Below are 26,051 nucleotides of genomic sequence, written 5' to 3' on the forward strand. Positions count from 1 at the left end.
CCAAGCCTGGCCTCCAGAGGCAAAGAAAAAATTTAATAACTCAGCGCCCCACCCAGTTTTGAAGACATGACTTAATACTGAAGGAATTTGCAAGCCTGCACTGCCAATCAACATGCCTACATCACATAAACCATCTTCTCTTGTTCTGAAAAATAAAAGGTGGCTCTACAAGCATTCTGCTCTCGGACCTTCTCACATGATACTTATATCTCATCAGATACCTGGAGAAGTTGGAGCAAAACTGTAAACCTAAAATGTAGTAATAGTAGATGAAATGCTTGACATTTGGTATTCTACTTTCTTTGTATTCCATATAAATTGCCTTTTCCCTCTAGCTTTGTATTATGGCTGAGGATATCGTTAATGCAATTTTGTATGTAAAAAGTTTGCTCCATTTTTTCATAACATTTGCATGTATAGGCAATCTGCTTGCTCTCGACATGTAAGGCAGGCAGTATTATTCCCATTTTTCAGATGAAGTAAATGAGAAATTGAGTGAGTTTGCCAAGGTGTCCCAGTGAGTAATTGCTTAAGGCAATCATTGTCTGGTCATAATCATTTCTTCTTGTACAGTCATGTTACCTGGAAACCATTACCTAATTTTAAATTTGGTTATCTTGAATCACATAGACATACTGGTATGTCTATGTAACTGTTACATATGTAAATTACATGCACATTAAATATATTATGTACATTAACTTATACTTTACCACACTGTAAGGACACATGTATTCCTTTCATCCAGTAAGCCCTAACTGAACATGAGTCAATGATTTGCATAGAAAATGTGAACCAGGAAATACTACTCCAGGTTTCTTCTGTAAATACTGATAAATTTTAGTTACATGAGTGACTGGGGGTTACATAAGCAAAATAAAGTGAAGTAGAGCTTGATAGAGTGGAAAAACCACATAAGTAAATGTTAAGATATCTTGGGGGTAAGCCTGGCTTTGTCATTAATTCACTCCCACACCCTCCCCTTTCCGTTTTATGGGTAACAGAAAAGGAAAATCCAATTCAGTAAATATTTATCAGGGGCCTACTCTGAGCAAAGTACTCTACATATGACATTGAACTTAAAGCTCACAACAATCCAAACAAGTAGGTGTTATTGTCCCCACTTTACAGAAAAGGGGAACACATCGTGGTTCCTTTCTGCATGCAAGGCACCTGCTCAGGGCTAAGGAACCTACAAAGATGAAAGATCTAAAGTCTCTATTTTCAAGTTGCTTTTAGAAGAGCAGATGTGAACAGATGCATAGAAAATGAGTGAAGAAGAATAGTGTAACAAGGGTGGTAAGAATACATGCTTAATGCAAAGGAAACACCTTGGCAGGAGAAATCAATTCTGGCTGATGGTGGTTGTGGGATGAGGATCAGGTGATGACTTACAGTGAGAGTCGATTTTTAGTTTGTACGTCTAGGGAAGTTATGATTTTGACAAGCAGGGATGTGGCAGGAAGACCTTCTGGGTGGAGGGTGCATCCATAAGACATACGATGATAAAATGAGGGTGTGTGCTGGAGTTAGCCAGCAGATGGAACATAGACCCCAACCACTCAGAGCATGGCCTATGGACCTGCCCCCTCCCTGTCACCTGGGAGCTCACGAGAAAGGCAGACTCTCAGGTCCCACCCCAGGCAGGATCACAGTCTGTGCAGGGGACTCCTGTGCACATTACAAGCACCTTGGCGGGGAGAGGAAGTCTAGTGCATAGTCAGACAGAAAGGTAGATTCTGATCAGACCCAAGAGAAAAGCTGTAGAACGTATTGGTTAGGTGGAGGTTTTGGAGCAAGACAGGGGGTTATCCTTTTTTCAGCCCCCTTACTTTCCAGCTGTGTGGGCTTGGGCACTGTAACTTAGCAAAGTTACTTGCATTGGGATGATAACAGTGCCTGTTACCCCATAGGATTTTTTTTTTAAATGGACTTTATTTTTATTTTATTATTTTATTATTTTATTTTTTTATAAACATATAATGTATTATTAGCCCCAGGGCTACAGGTCTGTGAATTGCCAGGTTTACACACTTCACAGCACTCACCATAGTAAATGGACTTTATTTTTAAGAGCAGTTTTAGGTTCACATCAAGGTTGAGGGGAAAGTACAGAGCGTTCCCATGCACCTCCTGGCCCCACACACCTACAACCTCCCCCCATCAACATCCTACACCAGAGAGTTACATAGGTTACAACTGATGAACCTACAATGACACCCCATAACTCTGTGTTTGGAAAAATGTGTAATGACATACATCTATCATTATGGTATCCTAGAGTATTTATACTATTCTAAAAATCACCTGTGGTCCACTTACTCATTCCCTCCACCCTTACCAGCCTCTTTTACTATCTCTATAGTTTTGCCTTTCCCACAATGTCTTATGGTTGGAATCCTAGAGTATATACCCTCATCAGATTGGCATCTTCACTTAGCCAGATGCATTTAACCATCTTCCATGTCTTTTCATGGCTTGATAGCTCATTCTTTTTAGTACAGAATGATATTCCATTGTCTGAATGTACCACAGTTTATTTATCCTGTCAGCTTACTGAAGGACATCTCTGCTGCTTCCAGGTCTTGGGAATTATGAATAAAACTGCTATAAACATTCAAGTGCAAGTTTTTGTGTGGACATAAATATTCAACTCCTTGGGTAAATACCAAGGAGAATGGCTGCTGGATGGTACCTCATGGGATTTTGCTAGGATTCATGTACGTGATATGTTTTGAGTAGTGCCTGGTGCTTAGTAAATGTTCAGTAAATGTTCTCAAAGTCGGCCTTGCCTCTAATATGAATGCAGAGGCACATGCCATTATTTCTAAATGTTTAAGGTTTTGAAGCTTTATAGCTTTGTCCATGCCCAGGCTCATGTATCTACTCAGATACCCTGAGCTAGAGACTAAAGGAGCTGTACTCATCCCTGCAGCCTGCAAGCCTGAGCAGAGTGGTGTATCTGCTGGGCAGGGCAGGGCATAAGCTGGGCCCAGGACCAGCTTCTGGGTGGTGACTGAGCCTGCCTAAAACCGGCATGAGACTGACCCACTTAAGCTCTTCAGGGACTTGGGGAGGCTAGGCTTTTCTCCCTTGTGCCTCTTTTTCCTGATTCAGGTGCCTCCAAGATGGTACCTTCTGAGTAGAGAGGCAGGAGGGAACATGGTGATCTGGGGAGACACCTGATTTGGGTGGTTTAGAGTCACCAACCTGAGAACATGTCAGCCCCTCTTTTTCTGGTTTCTCAAGATAAGGCTGTGCTTTTCTCCACCACCATCCTCTCCCCACCCTCCACAAACGACCCTATAAGGGGGTAGAGGGCAAGGCCCAGTTCAGCACACATGTTCCTGTTGTATAATTCTTATTAGTTTAACAGTTACAGAACTTTCCAGAAACTCCCTTATAAGACCAAAAAGAAAAAAAGCAAATGTCTTTGTGTTTTGGTGTTTGTGATATGCAGAGGCCTCTTGCCGGGCTCTGGGGCGGGGGGGGGGGGGGGGTGGGGGAATCAGACACTATTTTGCAAGCATGGGCATCTTCAGAAATGTTTTGAGCTGAGAAGTGATACAAGATAGCAGAAGTTTTTGGACCCAGAGTACAATTGGGTGGGAAAGAAGATAGATCCAAGTTTAATACTAAAAAGTGGTGTGGGTTCTAGAGGTTTCTCTGGTATGCTATCTGTTGCCAGTTCTCTCCCTTGGTCCTTCCTGTTCACCACCCCTTCCCCTGGTAATCCTAAAAGCAGTTCATGAGAGCTGGTTTAAGATTTCATTACTGTTGAACAACTATTTTCAGTTGTTGTTGTTTTTCAAGTTATAATTATAAATCTTCCCTGGGTATTTAGGAGGGAAAAATTGTATGGAGAAAATGGTCTTCCAAGAAAGAGTCAACCACTGGGATATGGCCATACACATTTTAAAACACAGATTTTACTGAAGTCTTTTGGGGTCACTCAGATGTTTCCAGAGGCTCCACTTGTTTGTCCTTCTGATCCATAATTTAAAAACACAACTTCAGCCAAAACAACAGCCCATACCAAGATTCAAAACAGAAGGATATCCTGCTTCCAAGTTTTCAGAGTTCATGTAAAGAGAAGTCACTCAATCTGTTTTCAAACTGTGTTTCCTCCTTCCTGGGGTCCTCTATAACTAAATTAAAATAAACGCTTATTTTCTTCTTCCTGTTCTCTTTTTCTTTTCTTTCACTCTCTCACTCTTTCTTTTTCTTCTTCTTCGTTTTCTTCAGCCTATAGATTCTTCACATCATTGTGGCTTCTTCTCACCCAGCTCCCCTTTATTTCTTATACAGAAAAATAACCTTTCTCTGTTGGGTGGAGATTCCTCTTAGCTAACCCATACCCCTCTTGGAGACCGGGTGGAGTAGAATACCAATCACAATGGAGTAATAAATCATTGTCATTAAGCAGAAAGCCATTTTGTCTTCAAATAAAGTCATATCATGTTTGCAAAATTAGACACACCAAATTCAGGAGATGCAAAGTACACATGTACTTTCAAATGAGTGAAACTGTACATGCTAACCTGTATGTTTTTTTCCTGGCTAAAACACTAGTTTGGCTTTAAAATATATTTTTTACTAATCATTAAATGAATTCCTATTATTAAGATATCTTAATAAATCATCTTTTCATATTTCTTGTGTTCAGAATTCACATGGATATGGGCATGTAGGTTTTTAAAAATATTGAGGAGACAGGGAACTGAGATAATAAGAATGTGAGAATAAAGAAATATCATTTGGATGGAAATCAGACGTAACAGAGGAAGGTCTACATTATTTCAGTCATCCCATCTTCCAAGTTACTTAAGGCAGCTTTATTTAAGTCCTTCTCAGTTGAGCTTTACAGATATTTTCTCATGTGTTTGTTTATAGTTGTCATTTTTCTCTGAGTCCCATAGAGGAATAAGGTCCTTCAGGCTTCTGGACAGCTGGAGAAGAACTTAAAGGAATAGAAACCAAGTGCTGTCCAAGAACACGTTGTCTAAGTGGGCAGGAGAAAAAGTATTAAAAACATAGCTAACGCATGTGCTTGGATGCTTTAGTATGATTCCATAAACACCGGATGCCACCATGTGCCAGCAACAGAGGGAACAATTAGGATGACAGTAAGGCTGTTATGCTGAAGGAGTTTCCATTCTATTGGCAACTGCTACATTCACAAAAATACACTCCAGTTGGATATGGTCTATCAACATGCAAATCTGTATAGAGTGTTATTGTGACACATATAAAGTCCAGGGGACTCTAGGAAAGCTTCCCAGAAGAGATGATGCCTGAACTGAGTCTTGATGAAAGAACATGAATTACCCATGTGAAGAAAGATGGAGACATGTGATGTGTACAACCATGAGTTAAGACATGGAGGTAATGCAGTAGGTTCTGTGCCGGGAACTCCTGGGGTCTCAGTGCAGGACAGGGTAGGACATCAATAGTGATGAGATGTGTCACAAGTAATTTGTCACTAGTAATATTTATCAAAATTTGCAAATACCGACTTGTCCTATAAGTTAGCATGGTATCTTAGTTGAGGTTCTTTTGTTTACGAGTAGTACATAAATCAATTTTAGATTACTTTCAGCTAAAATGGTGGATTCGTAGAAAGGAATTAGGGCAGCTCATGATCCCCAAGGTAAAAATGCAGCTGGGCCTAGAAAGAGATGAGAAACCCAGCCTTCCATTCTCATGTTCTACCACAGACCTTCTGCCGCCATCTTGCAAGGCAGTTTCAAGGTTAACTCCTTGCTCTACTAACTGTAAATGGTTCTTACAAGGATCTAAAGAGAGTTAAGTATAAAAGTGGGCCAGAGCACCATCTCCAAGTGGCTTCTACCTGTTGAGGAGAAGGATGAAAACAGCAAAGTGGAATGACAGGAATTATGCCCACCAAACAATCTGCTGGAAAGCATCAGACAGCACAGTGTGGAAGCTGGGAGGTCATTAAGAAACCCAAAAAGAAAACATGTAAGAGGTCATTTTTAACCAAAGCTCCAGCTGGGATACAAAGTGTCAGTGCAATGACATGAGTCCTCCTTACCCAAATGCCTCATGGGTAACGGTTAGCCTTGGTAAACCCTAACCACAGAGCGCACCCGCGGAGTAGTAAGACACCCAGTGAACTGAACGAAGAATACATCACAAGGTCAAATGTTAGGACACCAGGTAGATTTGCAAGTTTTTTAGGAGAATATGGGGCCTGCTTTATGTACTGGTAAGTGTTACATGCCAGGCACTTTTCTAAGTGCTTAATGTACATGAATTCCTTTAGTCCTCCAATAATCTTAAGAGGTAGGAATGATTAATATGTCCTTTTTATAAATAGGGAAACTGAGGCATTGAGACGGTAAGTAACTTCCTCAAAGTCATACAACTCATGGAAGGTGGGGTTGTGAGCAGAACCCAGGCAGTCTGGTCCTTGAGGGGACCCGGGGAGCCCAGCCACCTGGTCACTTAATCTCCACATTCTTCTTTCCACAGCATACCCTTTGCCCCCCACTCCCTCTGCATAGATCGTAAGAAGGAGTTCCTAAACAAACACTCTCAGAAGCAGATGGGTAATTAAATGAACAGGAAACCAAAAAGTCAGTCAATTCCAAAGGAGAAAACACGAACACGAGGTTTTTCAAACTTTTTTTGCCTGCACCACCTCACTGTGAACCCAATCAATGTAAGAGAGACAAGTGGAATTGTTCTGCTTGAAGCAACGGGCTCAGAAGCCATGCAGGCTCTGACCACACTGTGCCCTCTGCTCTGGCTTCAGGCAGTATGAAGGACTAAGGGATCCTGTTAAGAGTCCTGTCCTACATCAACCACTGGTTGAAGAAAAGACTGGGGATACTGGAACCCATTCACCTGTCCTTGTTCTCTGACTTGGCATCAGATGTTAGAGTTAAAAATAATAATAATTAGTGGTTTGCACCATTTTAATCAGAAACTCTCCAGGTTGGTCATTAAACCTCCTTATAATGAAGACTTTCTGGGTTTTGTTTTGCATCTCTATCCACTTAATATAGGATCAATGACCTTACTTAGCACAGAATAGTGAAGAGGAAAGATAATTAGGGAGAAAAAACAAAGTTAAGGGATCTGTGGTGGCTGAGAATATGGAGAAAACTTTTGTGTGTACAGATTTTGAAGCAAGTGTTTCTGTCTTTGAAAACGAATGGCTTAGAGAGTGGTTCCTTTGTTTATTTATTTTCCTTACTTTTCCCCTTCCTGTTCCCCAAAAGGACAGGAACTCAGGGTATTTATTCTTGCTCAGTGCTGTTTTTTTTTCTAAACATGATCTAAGCAGTCTAAAGTCTCCATAGGAGGAATTGTCACATCTGCGGGGCTGCTTGGGCGTGCCCCCTTTGGTACCTGGAGATCAGGTCACCTACATTAGTAATTTCCAAAATATTTCTTCTAAGGACACCATGGCTTAATACCAGAGATTTCCTTGGCTTTTTTTTTTTTTTTTTTTTTTAAGATTTTACTTATTTATTTGACAGTAGGCAGAGAGAGGAGGAAGCAGGCTCCATGCTGAGCAGAGAGCCCGATGCGGGGCTCAACCCCAGGACTCTGGGACCATGACCCGAGCTGAAGGCAGAGGCTTTAACCCGCTGAGCCACCCAGGTCCCCTTCCTTGGCTCTTTAAATCTAAATAACCGAAGCCACCATTTCTACAAGATGTTGGCTTCTCCTGGCCACTTGAACTCGTGTATTTCCCTTCATTGTGTGAGCAGGACCCACTCCGTCTCTAGATTCTGCTCAAAGACACACTATGCGCTTTTCTCTTCTAGGAATACTGGGTGCCAAGGGCAGGGGTAGGTTACACCAGAATAACAAGGAGCCAGCCATTTTAGGATTGAACTAGACCCCTTCACCTATTAGCAACCCCTCTTTGGGCAAGTTATGTAAATGCTCATTGCTCAGGTTTCTGGTTTGTAAGCTGGGAGTTAAATAAGACCTATACTGGGCTTTACTGAACCTTAGCAAAACCAATCAATCCATTCTGAAACAAACTCTTCTAGAGCATAGGAAAAAAAGATAAGTAACCACTCGATGCATTGTATGGGGCTAGTATAACTTTGCTTTAAAACTATAAACCCATCTGACTTACGAAGATAAGACGAAAAATCCCAAATAAAATATTATCAAGGAAAAACCAAGGATGTTTTAAAAAACACATCAATCCTAGGACTGCAAGGATGCTTTTGAGCCATTAGAAAAATATGGTTAAACACAGTGGATTGACTGCATACAATTAGCTCTATTCCCTCCTGAAACCCCACCAAAATGCCAGTAGAGAAAGAAATGGGAGTATAAATGTGCAAGGACAAGGAGAAGGGAAGAGATGTCAATGGTTTTTGGAGGCAAAAGTGATTAAGGAAGGGCTCTGACTCAACCTAATAGAGAAAGTGAAAATCTAAATGCCTATGGAGGGAATTGTCGATGAGAATTATAGGATTTGTGCCACAAAACTTCTGAAACGCTCAGAAGTTAGTCACTAGGTTCTTAGAAGATGAAGTGATGGGGGAATGGGCTAAAGGAGCAAGGGGTTGGGGAACATATGAATGGAGAAGAGGGTCCTTTGAGTTCCCTTCTCCAACCCAGCAAGACATGAAAGCCTCCTTTGCTGGAGTCATTAAACCAGGGGAGCTCCAGACCTCAGTGTACCAAAGAGGTCTGAGGAATGACCATTTCCTAAGAAGGTAGGAAAGAAGGAAGCAAGCAGGGAAGAAGGCAGGGAGGGAGGGAGGAAGCAAGCAGGGAGGAAGGGAAGAAGAAAGGAAGGATGGAAGTAGGGAAGGGAGAGAGGGAGGAAGAGGGGGAGGGAGGGAAATTAATCATATCCAGCATTTACTGAGTACTTACCACGTGCCAGGCTCTGTTCTAAATGATCAGTATATATTAATTTGTTTGATCTTCATAACAGCTCAGCAAATAGGCCAATAATTGTACAAAGATAGCCGAGACAATTTTTTAAAAAGAACACAAAAACGGGACTTACACTCCCAGATACTGAAACATACTAAAAAGCTATAATAATGTAACAGTATGGTTTGGATGCTAAAATGGACATTTAGGTAAGGAAACAGAAGAATATAGAAACTGACCCTCACAAATGAGAATGAAAGATAAGGATAAAAATGATGTTTCCAATCAGTAGGGGAAAAAAAAAAACAATTCAGTAAGTGGTATTGGGACAATAGACTTTATAGACATTTGGAAGATACAAGTTCCAGATGAGTTAAGGACAAATGTAATAATAAAAACATGTTATAAACTTGGACTCTAAGGAAGGTCTTCTGAACTAAGACTCGCTTGGCAACATGCTGAAGGCAACACTTAGAGCAAACACATTATTTAGCTTTCTGATATATTGTGCTTTTTGTTTTTAATCAGTAGAATGAAGATGGTAATAGAATTAATATGAAGTTTACACTGATTGGCAGCGGGTAAATCTCGTTTGTTACGTCGAACTTTGTGGTTTAATAGTTGCATCCAATTCTGTATACCTCCCTCCTCTGGAGGTATTGAAATTTTATTTTTCCTGCTGCTATGAGCAACACATTTGAGTCTAATATGCAGACATTCCCCCTATGTTAACTCCTGTGTCTCTGCACCTCCACAAGTGATAAGAAAATCTCTCCTTTGATGTTTTGGGCAAGTCCCTAGCCTACTGCATGACTGGTTGTGAATGGACGGTTATGAAAGCCCGTTCAGAAACAGCAAGAGATCTGTGAATTCTGGATGTTCTTTGACTTTCTCCTTTTGAGATCAGTTCCCATAAGAAGAAAATTTTTGGTCTCACCTACTTGGTGGGCGTCCTGTCCACTCCGCTGCCGTAAAGAATGAATGCTTTACCAAGGGAAGTGAAAACATTTTAAGGTCATTCCCCCCCCCCCCCCCCCCCCCCCCCCCCCCCCCCCCGCCGCTCTGGAGCGGTAAGGTAAAAAGATAAAGGCTGCTTCCTTGGTGAAACTGTTCTGTGGGTTATTTGGCTGCTTTTCATCTTCCCAGATAACCCATTATACGACAAAGTAGCTCTTTGCCTAGATAGAGACTCAATTCCAAGTGATAGAATCCAATTCAAACCGACCCAAGAACTTTCCTAAGGGGACAAATCTGCTTCAGTCCCTGCAAAGTCCAAGGCCTGTTGTAGCTTCGGGCGTAGCTGGTTTACCTACCCAGGTAAGGCCTGGCCCCACCTGATCCTTAGGAAATGAACCACACCTGCTCCCCACCCCACCACCAGGAAAGAGGCAGAGCCTTTTTGTCAAGAGAGGAGAGCCCAGAGCTCAAAAAGGCGCAGCAGTGACCTGAGATGTTTCCTGGTTCATCGAGTCCTGCGTGAAGGGCAGCACCATGACCTTCTCCCGTAGGTTATTGCTGGAAGGTCTGGCTTGGTTGTGAATCCACGGTCTGTAGGGTGTCTGTGTCAGCCCTTCTGCTGTGTCTCCCCAGTGAGGCCAGAACACGAGTTGCCCGTCTCTCTTTCCTGTTCTGCTTCCATGTTATTTTGTTGTGATAGGAACTAGGTAACAATCCATATTTGGTTTTGTGTGTGTGTGTGTGTGTGTGTGTGTGTGGTTTAATTAGAACAGGATGATCTACAATATATAACCATCATGAAAGTGGATACTCATGACCTCTAATAGAACTGGCGTGAAAATCTCTTATACATATTCCTGGGCCTATGCAACGTTCCTGAGGCTTCTTCATTCATGCCTGAAGGTCTGCGTGCAATAGTTCTTGATCTGTGTGAACTGTTAGAATTGCCCTTGACGGGGTGGCTCAGTCAGTTAAGCGTCTGCCTTAACTCAGACACTCAGGTCAGAATCCCAACGTCCTGGGATCAAGCTCCTTGTGGACCTCCCTGACCAGTGGCGAGCCAGCTTCTCCCTCTCCATCTGCCCCTCCCCCTGCTTGTGCTCTATTGCACTGTCTCTATTAAATGAATGAATTTTTAAAAAAATTGCCCTGGACCTCAGATGGGGGACTGGACCTCTATTGGTAGGAGGAAAGAGGAAGCCCCTAATTTCTTTGGGAACCACTACCTGATTGCTACCTCCTGGGGCAGAGGATGGGGCTTGGTGGCCCAGCAGACAAATGCGTGGCCCATTTCTGCCCACCCCCACATACACCACCCATCCCCCCACAAACTGTAGCCCCCTCCACCCAGAGAGGTCCCGGAACTTGACAGCCTTCCCCAATTCCATCTGCCTCAGGATAGACTCAGGCACCTTCCATCATTTCTGTGTTCTCAAATTAGGTCTGTTGGTTTTCTCTCCACTCCTTTTATCAGCCCTCTCCACAGTCTCTCCCCTCTGGGAGCCATCCCAATGCTTTGTCTCCAGCACCGTGGCAGGCGGGTGGCTCTTGGTAACCAGGGGCAACCAGGAATCTGTACCAGCTATTTGTGCCGCATTTGTCAGGCACAATCTAGCCGCGAGCTCGGCAGACAGGGAAAATGTGCCGCAAAGGTTTTCTTGCACAGTGAAATATTATCTTCGCTTTTTTTAGAACGACCAGTCCATGGGCGAGATGCAGATAATTGGAGGCGAGGATCTTTCAACACTGGCTGGAAAGGTTTGTTAATATGACTCTGCTGGGGCTGCACTGATGTCATGGGGAAATCAGTGACCTTCATTTCAGGTCAGCTCTCGCAATGCATTTCAGACACTCTCCGGGGTTGGCTAATTCATGCAAATGGATGTGTGAATCCTTTTAATGATTTCTTCCTTCTAAAACACTCCTTTTATAAGGCTTCCAGGACCCGAGGCCGACCAGATCTTTGGTCTCCAACCTTCCTTCCAATCTCATTTCAGACAACCCCGTATTACAAAATCCCTTGGCGGTCCTGCTTTCTTCCATTCTCCTCTTGCTATTCCTCCAGAAAAGGAACCTTTATTTGTATGCTTTTGTGTCTCTCCTCCATGCCTCAGCACCTAGGCCTTGCACTAAGACATTTAAACAGGTTTGTTGAAATATCTAATATTTAAGGAGGAGATTAAAAAGGACTTCTGGAGAGCATATGTTCCAACCTTATGCCTTTTTCACTCCCATGCAAAAAATGCAATCCATTAAATCATGGGGCGAACACCTCCACTTTCAACTTGGCGTTCCAGACCTTCCAATGCTTAATAATTAAGTGAAAATCTGTTTGGATTCTGACATAAGTACATCCATGGAAGGAAGCGTTGTTTCCTAAAGCACCTGGCCTTTGTGGACCCTGAGATTCAAGTTCTGCTGTGAATCCAAGCGACAGCTCTATCGACATCTCTAGTACGCATTATCCTTGAACAACTTTAGCTTTCTGAGTGACAGGAATCAGTCTCTAGCACAAGTTTAATCTCTCATATTTGTGGTTGTTATTGTGATGCAACATCTGAATCGGGTAAAGGAATAGCAGACATTGAACAGAAACATGTATAATAACATTAGGAACATGACAGAGCCCCAAGGGCTCTACCTATACAAACCAGCTTCTTTCCCTCTACTCTTTAGAAAGCCTCATAGCCATCCAAGTGGGGCGTTGCTATCTAGACATAAATTATATTCCACAGAAATTGGAATTAACTGGCTGATGTTAATGCATCACGAGGCCACCATGTGATATTACTTCGTCAGTGCATGAAATAACATCCTTGGGGCGCCTGGGTGGTTCAGTCCTTTGAGCGTCTGACTTTGGATCTCCGCTCAGGTCTTAATCTCATGGTTGTGAGTTTGAGCCCCACGCTGGGCACCACACTGGGTGTGGAGCCTACTTTAAACAAATAATAAAAATAAAAATGACATGCTAGAAAATTAAAATACTCAATTTCCAGAAATTCACAACTTTTCACAACCCTGAAGTGGCCTTTAAATAAGTCACTTTGGGACTTTGCTGGAGGACATTGCCTTACAGGTGTATGACACAAGAGAAATACCGTACCCTGTGCGGTATTACACAATCACCATGGGCTATTACCAGGAGAGTTTGTCAAACTGTCAATTCTAAGAATTCTAAAGGAAGGCCAAGAAAAAAGATGCATATAAAATTGGTTTTTCTTTCCTACTTTTTTAACATCATCTTCTAGTTCATTTTAAAGTGCTCTCCCTCTTACATGAGTATTGGATATTCCCTTCCCTTAAGAGACAGAGAGCAGGGTGGGGAAAGGGTAGTTTCCTACAAAGCACAGAGTGATAGGAGGGGTGATAGTGCTAAGCCTCAGTATCCCTCCCAGAATTACTACAAAGATACCCTCCCACCATGAGAAAATAGAGACCAGGGAAGTTCAGGTGGGAGAGGGAGAAAAATCAGCCAGCAGGAAGTATAAGCAGGAGTCAGCTTTAGTGTTTTATTCCCAAGACAAATGATTCTTCCAGGTTACCAGGTGCTACTCTGTGGTATCTTTACATTCACCTGTATGTGTGTGCATCGATGGATTTCTATATATGCTTAAATAGGTGGTGAGTCGAACCCCTTGAGCTTACAACGCATGGGGTAAATATATCTGAGATGAATCAACATTGGTCAGGCAGGTTCTCAACGTTCACAACAGCTTAGGTGTAAAGGTCACGTATCATTATGCATTTCTGTGAACCTGGACGGACTCACATCAGAGCCGAGTACTTGATGAACCGGTGTAGACCACACTCGGTGTTCTCAAACGTGTTTTCAACCTGCCCACTTCTCTCCATCTTCATGGTAATCACCCGAATTGAGACGTTTGCAGTAGTGAAATGTGGTCTATGGCAGGGCTTTGTGAGCTTTTTTAGGGAAGGGCCAAGCAGTAAATGTCTTTAGAGTTTGAGGGCTGTATAGTCTTTGTTGCAACTACTTATTCTATCACAGCATGAAACCAGCAAACAGCCATAGATAAAATGGAAACAAATGGACATGGCTGTGCTTCAATAAAACTTTATTTATAAAAATGGGCCAGATGGGCCATAGTTTGATGACCTTTGGTCTAGGAACCAGCAAGGTCAGCACCACCTGCAAACTAATTAGAAATGCAGTATCTCAGATCCCACCGCAGATCTTCTGAATTAAGTCTTCCTTTTAACAAGAGGTCTAGATGGTTCCTACGCAAGTGCAAGTTTGGGAAGCACTGGTCTAGGGCCAGACCACTACTATCTCTTCTCCGGGATGCTATGGTAGCCTAACTAGTCTCCTCGAACTTCGGCCTTCATTTAACTCTTGCTACACTCCAAACCATTCTCCAAAAAACAACAGCTAAAGAGATCTTCTTAAAATACACATGGGATCCCCTCACTGAAAGCCTTTCAGCGGCCTCTGAATTAGAGTTGTCAGACTTAGCAAAAAAAAAAACAAAAAAAAAAAACACCCCACCATACACGCACACAAAACAGAGAACAGGATGCCAACAAGCTGAATTTGAATTTCAAATAAACAATGAATACATTTTTAGGATAAGCATGTCACATGCAGTAATTGGAATGTACTTAAGCTCAAAAGCCATTTATTGTTTATCTGAAATTCAGATGTAACTGGGTGTTCTGTATTTTATCTGGGAACCCTACTCCCAGTGTTCTGAGATTATAATCCAACGTCCTTCTCACAGCCTGTAAGACCTATGTGATCTGGCCCTGCTTCCCTCCCACCATCACCGTATGCCTCTCACCCCTCCTCATAGTGCTGTCACCACACTGGTTAAGCTCCTTCCAGCCAAGACCTCGGACAAGCTTGGCTTCCAACCTGGAATCCATTTTCCTCCTATCCGTCAGGTCTCAGCCTCCTGTGTAAGGGAGTCCTTCCCTGTCTCTCTGTCTAAAATGAGCAAACTGTCTTTCCCTTGCACACTCCCCACCGTCCCCATTCATCTCTGTATCAGTACCTTCTTTTAAGTCAAGCGCTTTCCACAGTTTGCAGTGTTTACTTTGAGGCTAATTTTTTTATGTCTGTTTTCCCCACCAGTCTGTGTAAGGTGGGCAGGGACCCTGCCTATATTATTCACCATCCTATGTCCTGCATCATGCACGGTGCCTAGCTGACAGGTTGGATAAATATTTGGTGACTGAGTGAGGGCAGGCTCCTCTTTCTCTTAGAAAGAAACCAGAAAGATGTTTTCAATGAAGTATAGGAAAGGGAGGTCATGTTCAGAGGGAACAGTAAATAGAAGTCCATCTAGCGGGGCACCTGGGTGACTCAGTTGGTTAAGTGGCTGCCTTAGGCTCGGGTTGTGATCCCAGGGTCCTGGGATCAAGCCCTGCATTGGGCTCTCTGCTCAGTGGAGAGCCTGCTTCTCCCTTTCCCTCTGCCTGCCTCTCTGCCTACTCTCTATCTCTCTGTCAAATAAATAAATAAAATCTTAAAAAAGAAAAAAAAAAAGAAGTCTGTTTAGCCAGACCAAAGGACACATCAGCCAGCAGGTTGGGTTTAAGCCAAATGAGAAATGTGTCAGATGAGAGCACGTTGTCTTTGAGAAGCAAAAGGGCTTTAGCGTCCTAAGAGATTCAACCTGGGGACTGGGTTGGTGAATGCTGCACACCTGATGATGGACGAGTGAAAACAATGTCACTCAACGTTCGGAATTTCCTTTCCCTTAAGTAGATGAAGGCAATCATGTGGCCTTATCTGTTTACCCATCCTTCAGCCTTTCAGAGAAAGGCTATGCACTAAGACTTAGAGAGAACTTTAAAAAAATGTTTCAGAGGCCTTCCAGAATCTTTCCATCATGCAGAATGTACACCAGCTTGGGGGAAGAAAAACAAACTTGAAAAGGTGCCCAACAACAGGTGGGTACTCTTTTCAGTGGTTGTAGAGGGAAGTCGAACCGTAGTAAACACCTGCATGGGATGGAAGGGTTGTTGGAGGCCAACTTCTCCCTTACAAAGTGATTACACAATTTCTCAATCAATACATTTACACTGAAGCTGCATTTATCATTATCTTATTACACTGCCATCAACTTGTACACCTTTTTTTAACGCTTGGCACCCCGAGAAGTACTTCAAGAGTCTTCCCACACGAAATTCTTTCCTTGCCCATAAAGAAATCTAGAGAAGGAATGATTCCTTGGGACTGTGACTGTCTTCACAAGTGGAAGTGGTTTTGCTTGGGACCAGAAAGCCTGGGGGAAAGGGAGAGAAAACGCTTAAGGAAAGGGAGGAAGAGAATCATGAAATGAGGGACAAAGGAGGGAAATGAGAGAGCCAGAGGACAAGAGCAGACCAATGTGACCCAAGGAAATCAGCTCAAAATAGAGAAACAATGCTTTAAAACACCAAGAATGTAAATTGGGTTTGGTTTGTAGAATATATTAAATGTCTCAATACAGAGTTTAACCCACTCAGAAAAGCAAAGAGGAGTCGCAAACGTTTTTGAGGAGAAATGACATCAAGAAGTTGTGTTTCAGGAAAGTGAACTTAATAGGAGGATAGAGTAACTGAGGGAGGGAGAGAGACTCCAGGCAGAGAAACCAGTCAGGAGGCCCTATGGGCAGGGCACACACGAGCACTAGACCCACAGGAGCTAAGTAGGGGCCTTGGAGAAGGCGCAGCGCTTACAAAAGGAGCAGTAGCAGAGCTAAATGATGAAATGAAGGAGGGGGAGTTAGAAAAGTTTTGTTTTTTTTTTAAGATTTATTTCTTTATTTGAGAGAGAGAGAGTGTGTGAGTGGGGTGAGGGACAGAGGGAAGAGGCAGAGGGAAAGAAACTCAAGCAGACTCCTGGCTGGCATGGACCCTGATGCAGGGCTCGATCTCACAACCCTGAGATCATGCATGGCCTGAGCTGAAATCAGGAGTCAGATGCTTAACCAACTGAGCCACCCAGGAACGCTGGAAAGATTTTTTTTTAATCAAATTTGTTTATAAAAGAACTTTTAAAAACATGGGGACATAGCTCACCTATATAATTATCCATACATTATAAGCCCCATAACTGTACTCCATAACTTCTTAAATTCTCTAAAGATGTATGGGTTAAAATATTCAGAAAAGAGACTACAAACCCCATGGACCTCTCTCTTTCTTGGCTCCTCTTTTTACTTTTCTTTCCTTCTTTCTTTCTCTCTTTCTTTCCTTCCTGCTTTCTTTTTTTTCTTTCTTTCTTTCTTTTTTTTTTTTTTTTAAAGCAAAGAAAAGGAAGCCCATAAGGGAAGCTGGCTGAGTCATGGTTCTAAATAGGTCATGGCTATTGAATAAAGGGAACCCTCAATGATTAAGTTAAATGGCCTCGTCGGCTCACAGTGTTTAAAAGCGTTTTCCTCAGTGTGTTCAAGCTGTCTGCACAACGTGCTTTCTGGGTGATTTTTTTTCAAAGTTGATTTAATCCTGGCACTTCATAAAATGTGTGTATCCATTAAAGCAAGAAGATTTTATTCATGTTCAAGGGAAATCTTTGAAAGGGGTGGAATAAAACCAAATGCATGGAGGCAGACCCAAATCTGGCAACAGGAAAACACAGATGTGCAGGTTAAATGTAAGATTTCAGGAGATGTGCCACCTTCCTCCACCAAATAAGTTTCTAATCGAATGCCAGAATGAAGCGTCAGAACCTGCCAAATTTCCTCCTTGGCTGCCTTAACTATTTAAATCATTCCTTTTTTTATTGCATCTGACTAGGCTGAGAACAATAATGGAAATGCCCACTGACTGATGATTCTGGCAATTTTGTGAATTATCACATAAAGTGAAATACTGTACTGCATTCCTTTCTCCGTGGGGTTCATATTCACACTCCTACCCATGCTCCGCACCCACAATGAGCCCATCATCATTACTGCCATCCCTCTGCTGGGCGTGACCATAGCTGCAAAACTGTGTCACTGCCATTAGACTGTGGTGTGCTAATCAGTCTGTATCTTAAAAGACTGAAAGTGGGAATAACCTATTTAAGAAAATCACTTAGATTTATATAACTCCTTCCTTCTTTCTTTTCTTCTTTTTCTTCTTTCCTTTCTTTCTCTTCAGGAAACTTGAGGTGATTAGCTTCCATCGGGATTGCACCATAGCAACGAAAGGACACACTCGAGAGACCCCCATAGAATTTTTGCCTGTGGCCCTCCCAGGTTGCAAATTTTACTTACTTTCCAGGAGGAAATGAGCTAGGTGTGATGAGATGACTAAGACAGTAACTGGCAGACATCTCAGATTCAGTGATGGGAGTAATCAGATTGGAAGCATTTAAGAGGCACAGCGTGTCCTGAAAAAATTTCTAAGGTTGCCCACTCCAAAAAAAAAAAAAAAAAAAAAAAAGGAGAGGGGATTTTGGAAGATTTCTTGGTGCAAAATTAAAAGCAGTAGACATTAATTATAGCTCAGTTAAGGGGGAATTGTACATCGTTAAGGAAAAATAATGGAGGGAATGTGTCAAAAGTATAACAGACTAGAGAAAGAAATGGGTAAAAATTGTTGATTTGTTCCACAGGCATTTCTGTGGAAATGGAAACAGAAGACCGTTTTCCACCGGTCTCCGTGTTATATGCTGATCGTATAAAGATGAATTTGTCTTTGTCCCTTTGTGGAGCTTATTCTGTTATGTTAAAATGTGAAGAGAATAGTACTCTTAGACAGTATTGAAAATGTTTCCAAAGTTGGGGCAGTCACTTTCTCTGTACCCTTGAGCTATTTGTTCTGTATGACAATTTCCAAAGGTACTAAAGGTATTGCTTTTTTGGGAAGTGAACTTTTCATACAATAGGTAGGTTTCTAACAATCTGGACAATAAACCCACGTATTACTTAGAAAAGAATTTGAAAATAGTGTGATGTTCTGTAAAGGAAAAGAAATATCTGTATTGACTGCTCTATTTAACTCACTGAAGAATTCTAGATTTCTGCATAGCCCCCTTTCAGTAGCAGATGGGTTTTTTATATCAGTATTCCCTTGACCATCATTTATGAACCCACTGAATAATTTTACTTTTTTTTTTTTTAGATTTTATTTATTTATTTGAGAGAGTGATCACAAGTAGGCAGAGAGGCAGACAGAGAGAGAGGGGAAGTAGGCTCCCTGCCGAGCCGAGAGCCTGATTCCGGGCTTGATCCCAGGACCCTGAGACCATGACCTGAGCCAAAGGCAGAGGCCCAACCCACTGAGCCACCCAGGTGCCCCAATAATTTTACTTTTTAAATACTATACACAACTCAGAAAGTTCTTTATGTTGTTACAGATTTTATCAACCCACTTAACCTCTTTAATCCTTCAAAATCCTTTGAGAAATATAGTTAAACCATAATTAACTAATGTTTTCTTCATAACAATCCTTCCAAGAAAGAAAGAAAGTAAAAAAGAAAGAAAGAAAGAAAGAAAGAGAAAGAGAAAAATAAAGAAAAGGAGGGTTGTTGAAGTCTTAGACGCTGGATGATGACAGGGAAAACAATTAGGAATTCCAAGGAAAGAAACAAACTAAAAGGGAACGTAATTATAGTATACTACTTGACTCTGTAGTGGGAAAAAACATGAACAGTACAGGAAGATACAGTCATAACAAAGTATCTACTCCGGGAGGTGGAAAAAGAAGTGAGATAGTGCAAAACAACAAAATTCTTTTTTTTTTTTTTTTTTTTTTTAAAGATTTTATTTATTTATTTGTCAGAGAGAGAGAGGGAGAGAGAGCGAGCACAGGCAGACAGAATGGCAGGCAGAGGCAGAGGGAGAAGCAGGTTCCCTGATGAGCAAGGAGCCCGATGTGGGACTCGATCCCAGGACGCTGGGATCATGACCTGAGCTGAAGGCCGCTGCTTAACCAACTGAGCCACCCAGGCATCCCAAAACAACAAAATTCTTATCATTATATAATATAGTAAGTAGATAATGTCTAAAATTATTAAATTGGGAAATAGAAGTAAGTAAAGGAGACTATTTTAAATTAAAAGAGAATTAAAGACCCAATACATGGGCTTTCATTACCCAGACCAGCTACAAAGGCCATTTTAAAGACAACTAGGGCAATCTAAATATGTCCTAAGTTTTATATATGATATTAAGAAATTATTGCCATATAAAGAAGTTGTGATACACACACACACACACACACACACACACACACGATGGAATATTATTCAACCATAAGAAACTAGGAAATCCTGCCATTTGTGAGAACATGGATGGACCTTGAGAGCATTATACTAAGTGAAGTCAGTCAGATAGAGAAAGACAAATACTGTGTGATCTTATTTGCAGGTGGAATCTAAAATAAAACAAAACAACACAAAAACTGGACTCACAGAAAAAGAGATCAGATTTGTGGTTACCTGAGGCAGAGGGTGGGGTTGGGGGTAGGGAAATCAGAGGAAGGTGACCAGAAGGTTCCAACTTTCAGTGATAAGATAAGTAAGTATTAGGGATGAAATGTACAATACAATGACTATAGCTAACACTGTTGTATGTTATATACAAAGGCTGTTAAGAGAGTAAATCCTAAGAGTTCTCATTATAAGGAAAAAATTGTTTTCTTTTTTTGCTTTCTTCTCTTGCTGTATCTATGTGAGATGATGGGTGCTAACTAAATTTCTTGAGGTAATCATTTTATAATATACATAAATCAAACCATTATGCTGTACACCTTAAACTTATATGGTGTAGAAGTTTCTGTGTATGTGTATGTCAATTATGCCTCGATAAAACTAGAAAAAATTAAAAACATAAAATAAAAGGATTATTGTCATTTTTGTTAGGTATGATATTTTGGCTATGCATAATATAGAATGCCATGATAACTTTAATATAAAGTACATAAGCATTTTTAAATACTTTACAGTTAGATACACAGCAACATTTAGAAAATCTTCAGACTTTCCTATTTGATTTTGGATCTGTATATGCATTCCTTGATTTTAAAATTTGTTTAAGTAATTTTGATAATGTATTTCTAGATTAGTGCACATTCAAGTCCCACTTCCCAGTCACCACTATATCTTACAGTTAAAGCTAATGCATTCAAAGATGACTCTTGCTTTGCAAGGTTCCAAGCTTTTAAACAACAAATTTAATTATGTTCTGTGCAGTTTATCTAATTAGGCAAGAAGGCAGACTAACAGAGTTTTAAAGAGTTTTTCATTATAAGATTGAAACAAACAAACAAAAAAGATTATTAGCTAGGGAATTAAATTAACCAAGTATTCTCCAAGTATTTGGGTTGGTTAACAGGCATGGTTGGTAAGCCTCAATCAGACTAAAAATACACATCCTAACTAACTGTTGTGGGATAATGGTTAAGAACATAGCAAATGTGTTCAGAATACCAAGGGGACTCCTCTGTCTCTGTGACTTTTAGGGTAGGGGATGTGGGCATGATCTACTTTAAAAATGGATGAGATAAGCTTACATTTCAATGATAAAACTAGGATTTTTAAAATGTATTTAATTGGGGGGGGGGAGTTGGATTGCTCCATCGGTTAAGCATCTGACTTCTGCTCAGGTCATGATGTCAGGGTCCTGGGATCAAGCCCCACATTGGGTTCTGTGCTCAAAAGGGAGTCTGCTTTGCCCTCTCCCTATTGCCCTCCCCTACCTTACACACTCTCTCTCTCTCAAAAAATAGATAAAATTTTTTAAAAATGTATTTAATGACTAAATGACTATTTAATGACTATACCTGAGAGGAAAAGAGTTCCAGAAAGATATTTCCTCCTAAGAAGCACGTAGTACATAAAGTAAATATGGTTTTGGTTGGTTGACTAACACTTTCATTACTTAAATCTCTTTTGCACTAGACGTAAATGAGCTTTCTAAGGTGTAAGGCTTGATAGAATTTTTAAAGTATCGTATGAATCACAGGGAGAAATAAGAGTCATCCAAAGGAAAACAACTTTACGTCATACCCACACCCTTAAGTTCATTGCAATGTCATATTAACGCAGTCATGTTTTAATTTGGGCGACAGTATTGACATATAACTACTAATCCATTTAATTGGTTGGTTTTAACTCATTAATCAGTGTCATCAGTTTTAATCCTCCATTCAGTAAATAATTGCAAAGCATCTATATGCAGCTCTATATACCCTAGGGACTGAGAATAGTAAGCAAGACAGACATGATCCCCATCCTCGTGGAGCTTATATTCTAGTGGGAAGACAGGTATCAAACAGGAATTGAAATGAAACATAGCGTTTTTAGGGGAGAAGGAGAGGTAGACCTTGAGAGCACATAGAAAGGAACCCAACCAGGCTTCTTAAAATATCAACCAGGACTTTCATAGAGCTCTCCCTAGCCCAACCCTTCCTCGAGGTTGAAAATCCAAGAGTAAACACAGAATCCCCAATGACTGGTAGCTATGCAGGAATACAGGACTGTCAGAGCTGAATATATGATCCTTCTGCAGAGCGCTGTCTCCATTAACAACATAGTTTATGTGGCTCATTTTCCTGGTAAACTCTTATAAACTTTGTGTGCCAAGGAATGCTTGGGTGGGGCGCTTGCCGGAATTAGGGATGTGGGCTGACCTTGTGGATAGGTCGTCAGACAAGTCTAGGATCTGACATGACCCTGCTAACCTCAATATAGATACCAATATGGTAGCACCGAATATTTGCAGAGAGACTGTTAACATGAACCTAGGATACCTACATGACCACCGAGCATTTGAGTTAGATGGATGGGGGAGGACCAGCTAAACAAATTGTGAAATTTCTAACTGTAAGCAAAACTGAGGGTCTTTCTTGTGAGCCAGATTTGCATCGTATTCTTAGTAACTGTTGTGTTGGTTTTGTTTATTTGTTTGTTTAATTTCAGAACGTCCTCATTGTTGAGGTAAGCTGACTTTTCTTTGTCCATATGGGGAAGTTGAAAGAATCTAACGGTGAGTATTGAAATATAGAATTTATTATCCAATTGGTCAAGGATCTATTGAATTTCCACCGTGCACATGGCTCTCCAGATTTCCTAAGAGCTAACTAGAATCAGTGGCCTGAAACAGTTTAGAATAAAAGCTTTGGAATAATAGTTTCGTGGTACTTTATCCATTTTTATGTCTAATTTCATGCCCGTCCACATTGGTTCTTCTACCAATGTGCGAATCAGGCATTTTTACAGAAGAGGAAACTAACCCAACAGAACCAAATGTATGTAATAGCAAAACCAAGATTTGAATTCTTCTCACCCTTGAGTCAGTGTTCTTGCTAATGACCCCTAAGGACTTCAAACAATTCTACCTTCAGCAGCCAAGTCATAAATACAATCAATTTTCAAATGGCAATCTAAGAGAAAGCTATAATTTAATTTAATTTTCTGCTAAAAAAAGAAAAATGGGAGAGAACGGGTCCTATGGAAGCAGCGGACTTAATACAGCACATGGCCACTTTTCCTTCAAGAGCACGCCTGTCTTATCAACTGGCAGGAATTCAAGAGAGCTGTTTTCAAGCTTTCGTTACACAATTGCCTGTGTGTGCCATTTGTATCTGCGGTCCTCCCGGCTCAGACCTAAGCCAGGAAGTAAACCCTCTAGCCAAGCGAATTGCCCAACCCCGGCTAAATTCAGACCTGTTGTTTTGATAATCAGCTCCCCGACAGCTGATTTCTGTCCCAAGGACAATACATTTCTGCTGCCCATTCTCCTCTAATTGTGCAGCAGCTCGTCAGCAGAGATGAGCCGAGAGGCTCACTGCAGCCTCGCACCCTCAGAATTCACAGGCTGTCACCAGCTGCCGTCCAGACACATCTCACTTCCCGGCCACAGAATGCCTTATTGAGTGGGGAGGGCAAGGGGGAGGTGTTTATCCATTCAGTGTATTCAGATGTACATCCCATGTCCATGAAAATTCATGCGTTCTGTATTGTGTCGCATAACCTCGGGGCCAAATTTAGTCCTTGCATGCGCGTGCACGAGTCCCAGTGTGCTCAGCGAGCAGCCCCACAGGCTCTCCAAAGGCCGAACTTAGATTTCAACACGGCTCAAGGATTCCTAGAGGAAATATTCACTGATATACTCCCCTAAACCCAGCTTCCAAGAGAGGAAACTGTCTAAAAAATGGAACCAACCCCGCTTCCTACTTTGACTCCATCTGATGGCAATTCTAATTATGATGCATTATTAATAAGGCATACAGTCATCTGTCTTGATGCAAAATCTGTTATGCCGTCCAAATGCGCGCAGCTGAACGTGTCTGTCCTCTTTGCAAAGGATGTCGTTGGAACCGGGAAGACCATGAGGGCCCTGCTCAGTAGCATAGAGAAGTACAAGCCCAACATGGTTAAGGTCGCCAGGTGGGTAGGACATTCATGTCATTGATGCTTCTTTGTGTCCAAAGAAGCCCGAGAGGGGCGCTAACACAAGAGGTTGTCCCCAAAGAGAGCAGTCTTTTCCAAACCAGTGACCCTTTGCCCTGGGGTGTTATGGCTTGACCACATTGAACAAACAGCAGCACATTTGACTGCCAGCCAGAGACAGAGGAAGGGGAAGAGGACATGCTTTGCTGGGTGTCTGAGCCTCTCGTTACTGCGCCTCCATTAGCAGCTTCCGGGAGCAGCTGGCAGAGCCTGGTGCCAGCGCCCCTCTCCCTTCCTTTTATCTAGAATCACTGATGTGGTGCCCCGGTAGCAGGAGCATGAATTAGGGGGCTGGGATGGTGCCCCATGTGCTCCAGGAGGTGGGGAAGGGGGGATACCTATTTTAATGATGTTCGGTTCTATTTGCAATTCCCAGAAGTTTTATCTGGATCACTAAACGCCTTTTTTTTTTTTTTTTTTTTTTTTTTTTTAATGGTAGTTTGTTGGTGAAGAGAACACCTAGAAGTGACGGCTTTAGACCCGACTGTGAGTGGTTTTGGTTTCTGTCGGTTGCTTGCTTGGTTGGCTGGTGTTGTTTCGTGTTGAAGCATGTCTGGTTTCCTATTTGCCGGCATTCCATGTGATACAGAAGCTAGAAAGGTTTGATAGTCCCACAGATCTCCCGAGGTGTCCCCAGCCTTGCTGATAGAACCCTTTACAACAGGACAGAACCCTTTACAATGAGAGTTTTTAATCTCCCAGTTCACATTTTTCACAGAAACTCTGTTGTGTGCAATGGATAGTTTCGCGTTTAGGTTTTCCATAGCACCTTAAAGCCAAAGAACTCAGCTAATGGGCTTCAAGGGGGTAGAGGGAGACTTGACCCCACCAGACTGGATGACACGCAGGATCCCTGCCTTGGCCACTGGCCCTGTCAGTCAGACCGAGAAGGCACTGTAGAGGGATCCTCGTACCATCTCCAGGAACTGTCACCAGACAACGCTCGATGCCAACTTTCAGCAAGCCTGAATTTTAGCATGCAAAAGGGGGAAATTCAAGACACCTCTCCCGTCACCCTCAAAGGAAAGTTCAATAATGCAGAGAATTGGCCGAGGAAGTATCTCCATATACCATCTTCGTACTTGACTTCATATGTCCTGGAGGATTTGGCTCATACAGGGCACTTGGCTACTCTCCTTCCCATAATACGAATTGTTCCAATGCCAGGAAGAATAAACAAGCAGCTTGATTATTTATTATTCTAACACTAGAGGCGACTTTTTTTTCACTCACTTCAGTTTGATTTTTATAACTTACATTTGCTCTAAAGCCTCTGGGATCATTTGGCTACGGTTCTCATCAGCAAGCTGAAAAAACATCAGAGCAAGAGAAGCACGCTATGGACGGGTAATGACATTTCACAAGCGACTCTTTATTCTAAAAACAAGTTTCATCCGTGCTAGGCAGATAGAACCAACAGCATGTCCCCGTCCAGGTCCTGGCCTGGAGAATATAATCTGGATGCAGTAAGGTTAGGCAAAGTTAGTAAACAGAAATCTTCGAAGGAAATCATGGAAGATCTCACAGAGAGAATTTAACTGAAGTTGAAAGATTCTCTTCAGACCTAGCCAACTAATTACAGATTATTTGCATCACTGACAGCAACAACATGAATAAAATAATGGCAGATAACACTAGTAAGAGGTCATGATGGGCCCTCCACTCTTCTAAGGGCAACACAGAGATCAACACATTTCCTCCTCACAACATTCGTCCAAAGTAGTTGCCTATTTCACAGCTGAGGAAATTGAACACAACAAGGTTCAATGGTTTTGGAAGGTCACGCTGCTGGAAGTGGAGAGTCAGTATTGACCGGAGTCAGTCTGGTTC

General features: G+C 41.9%; 1 protein-coding gene across 2 annotated transcripts in view; it reads left to right on the forward strand.

Moving 5' to 3' along the window:
- PRTFDC1 (phosphoribosyl transferase domain containing 1) overlaps positions 1–26,051 on the forward strand; it is a 95,801-nt gene that overhangs the window by 63,939 nt on the left and 5,811 nt on the right. For both annotated transcript variants that reach the window (XM_032880806.1, XM_032880805.1), the window contains exons 4-7: positions 11,527–11,592; positions 22,689–22,706; positions 24,076–24,158; positions 24,661–24,707. In XM_032880806.1, the coding sequence (XP_032736697.1) occupies positions 11,527–11,592; positions 22,689–22,706; positions 24,076–24,158; positions 24,661–24,707 (214 nt within the window). The remainder of the gene's footprint in view (positions 1–11,526; positions 11,593–22,688; positions 22,707–24,075; positions 24,159–24,660; positions 24,708–26,051) is intronic.

Source organism: Lontra canadensis, unplaced genomic scaffold (assembly GCF_010015895.1).
Source record: "Lontra canadensis isolate GAN:19392208 unplaced genomic scaffold, GSC_riverotter_1.0 scaffold72, whole genome shotgun sequence".
Lineage (NCBI taxonomy): Eukaryota > Metazoa > Chordata > Mammalia > Carnivora > Mustelidae > Lontra > Lontra canadensis.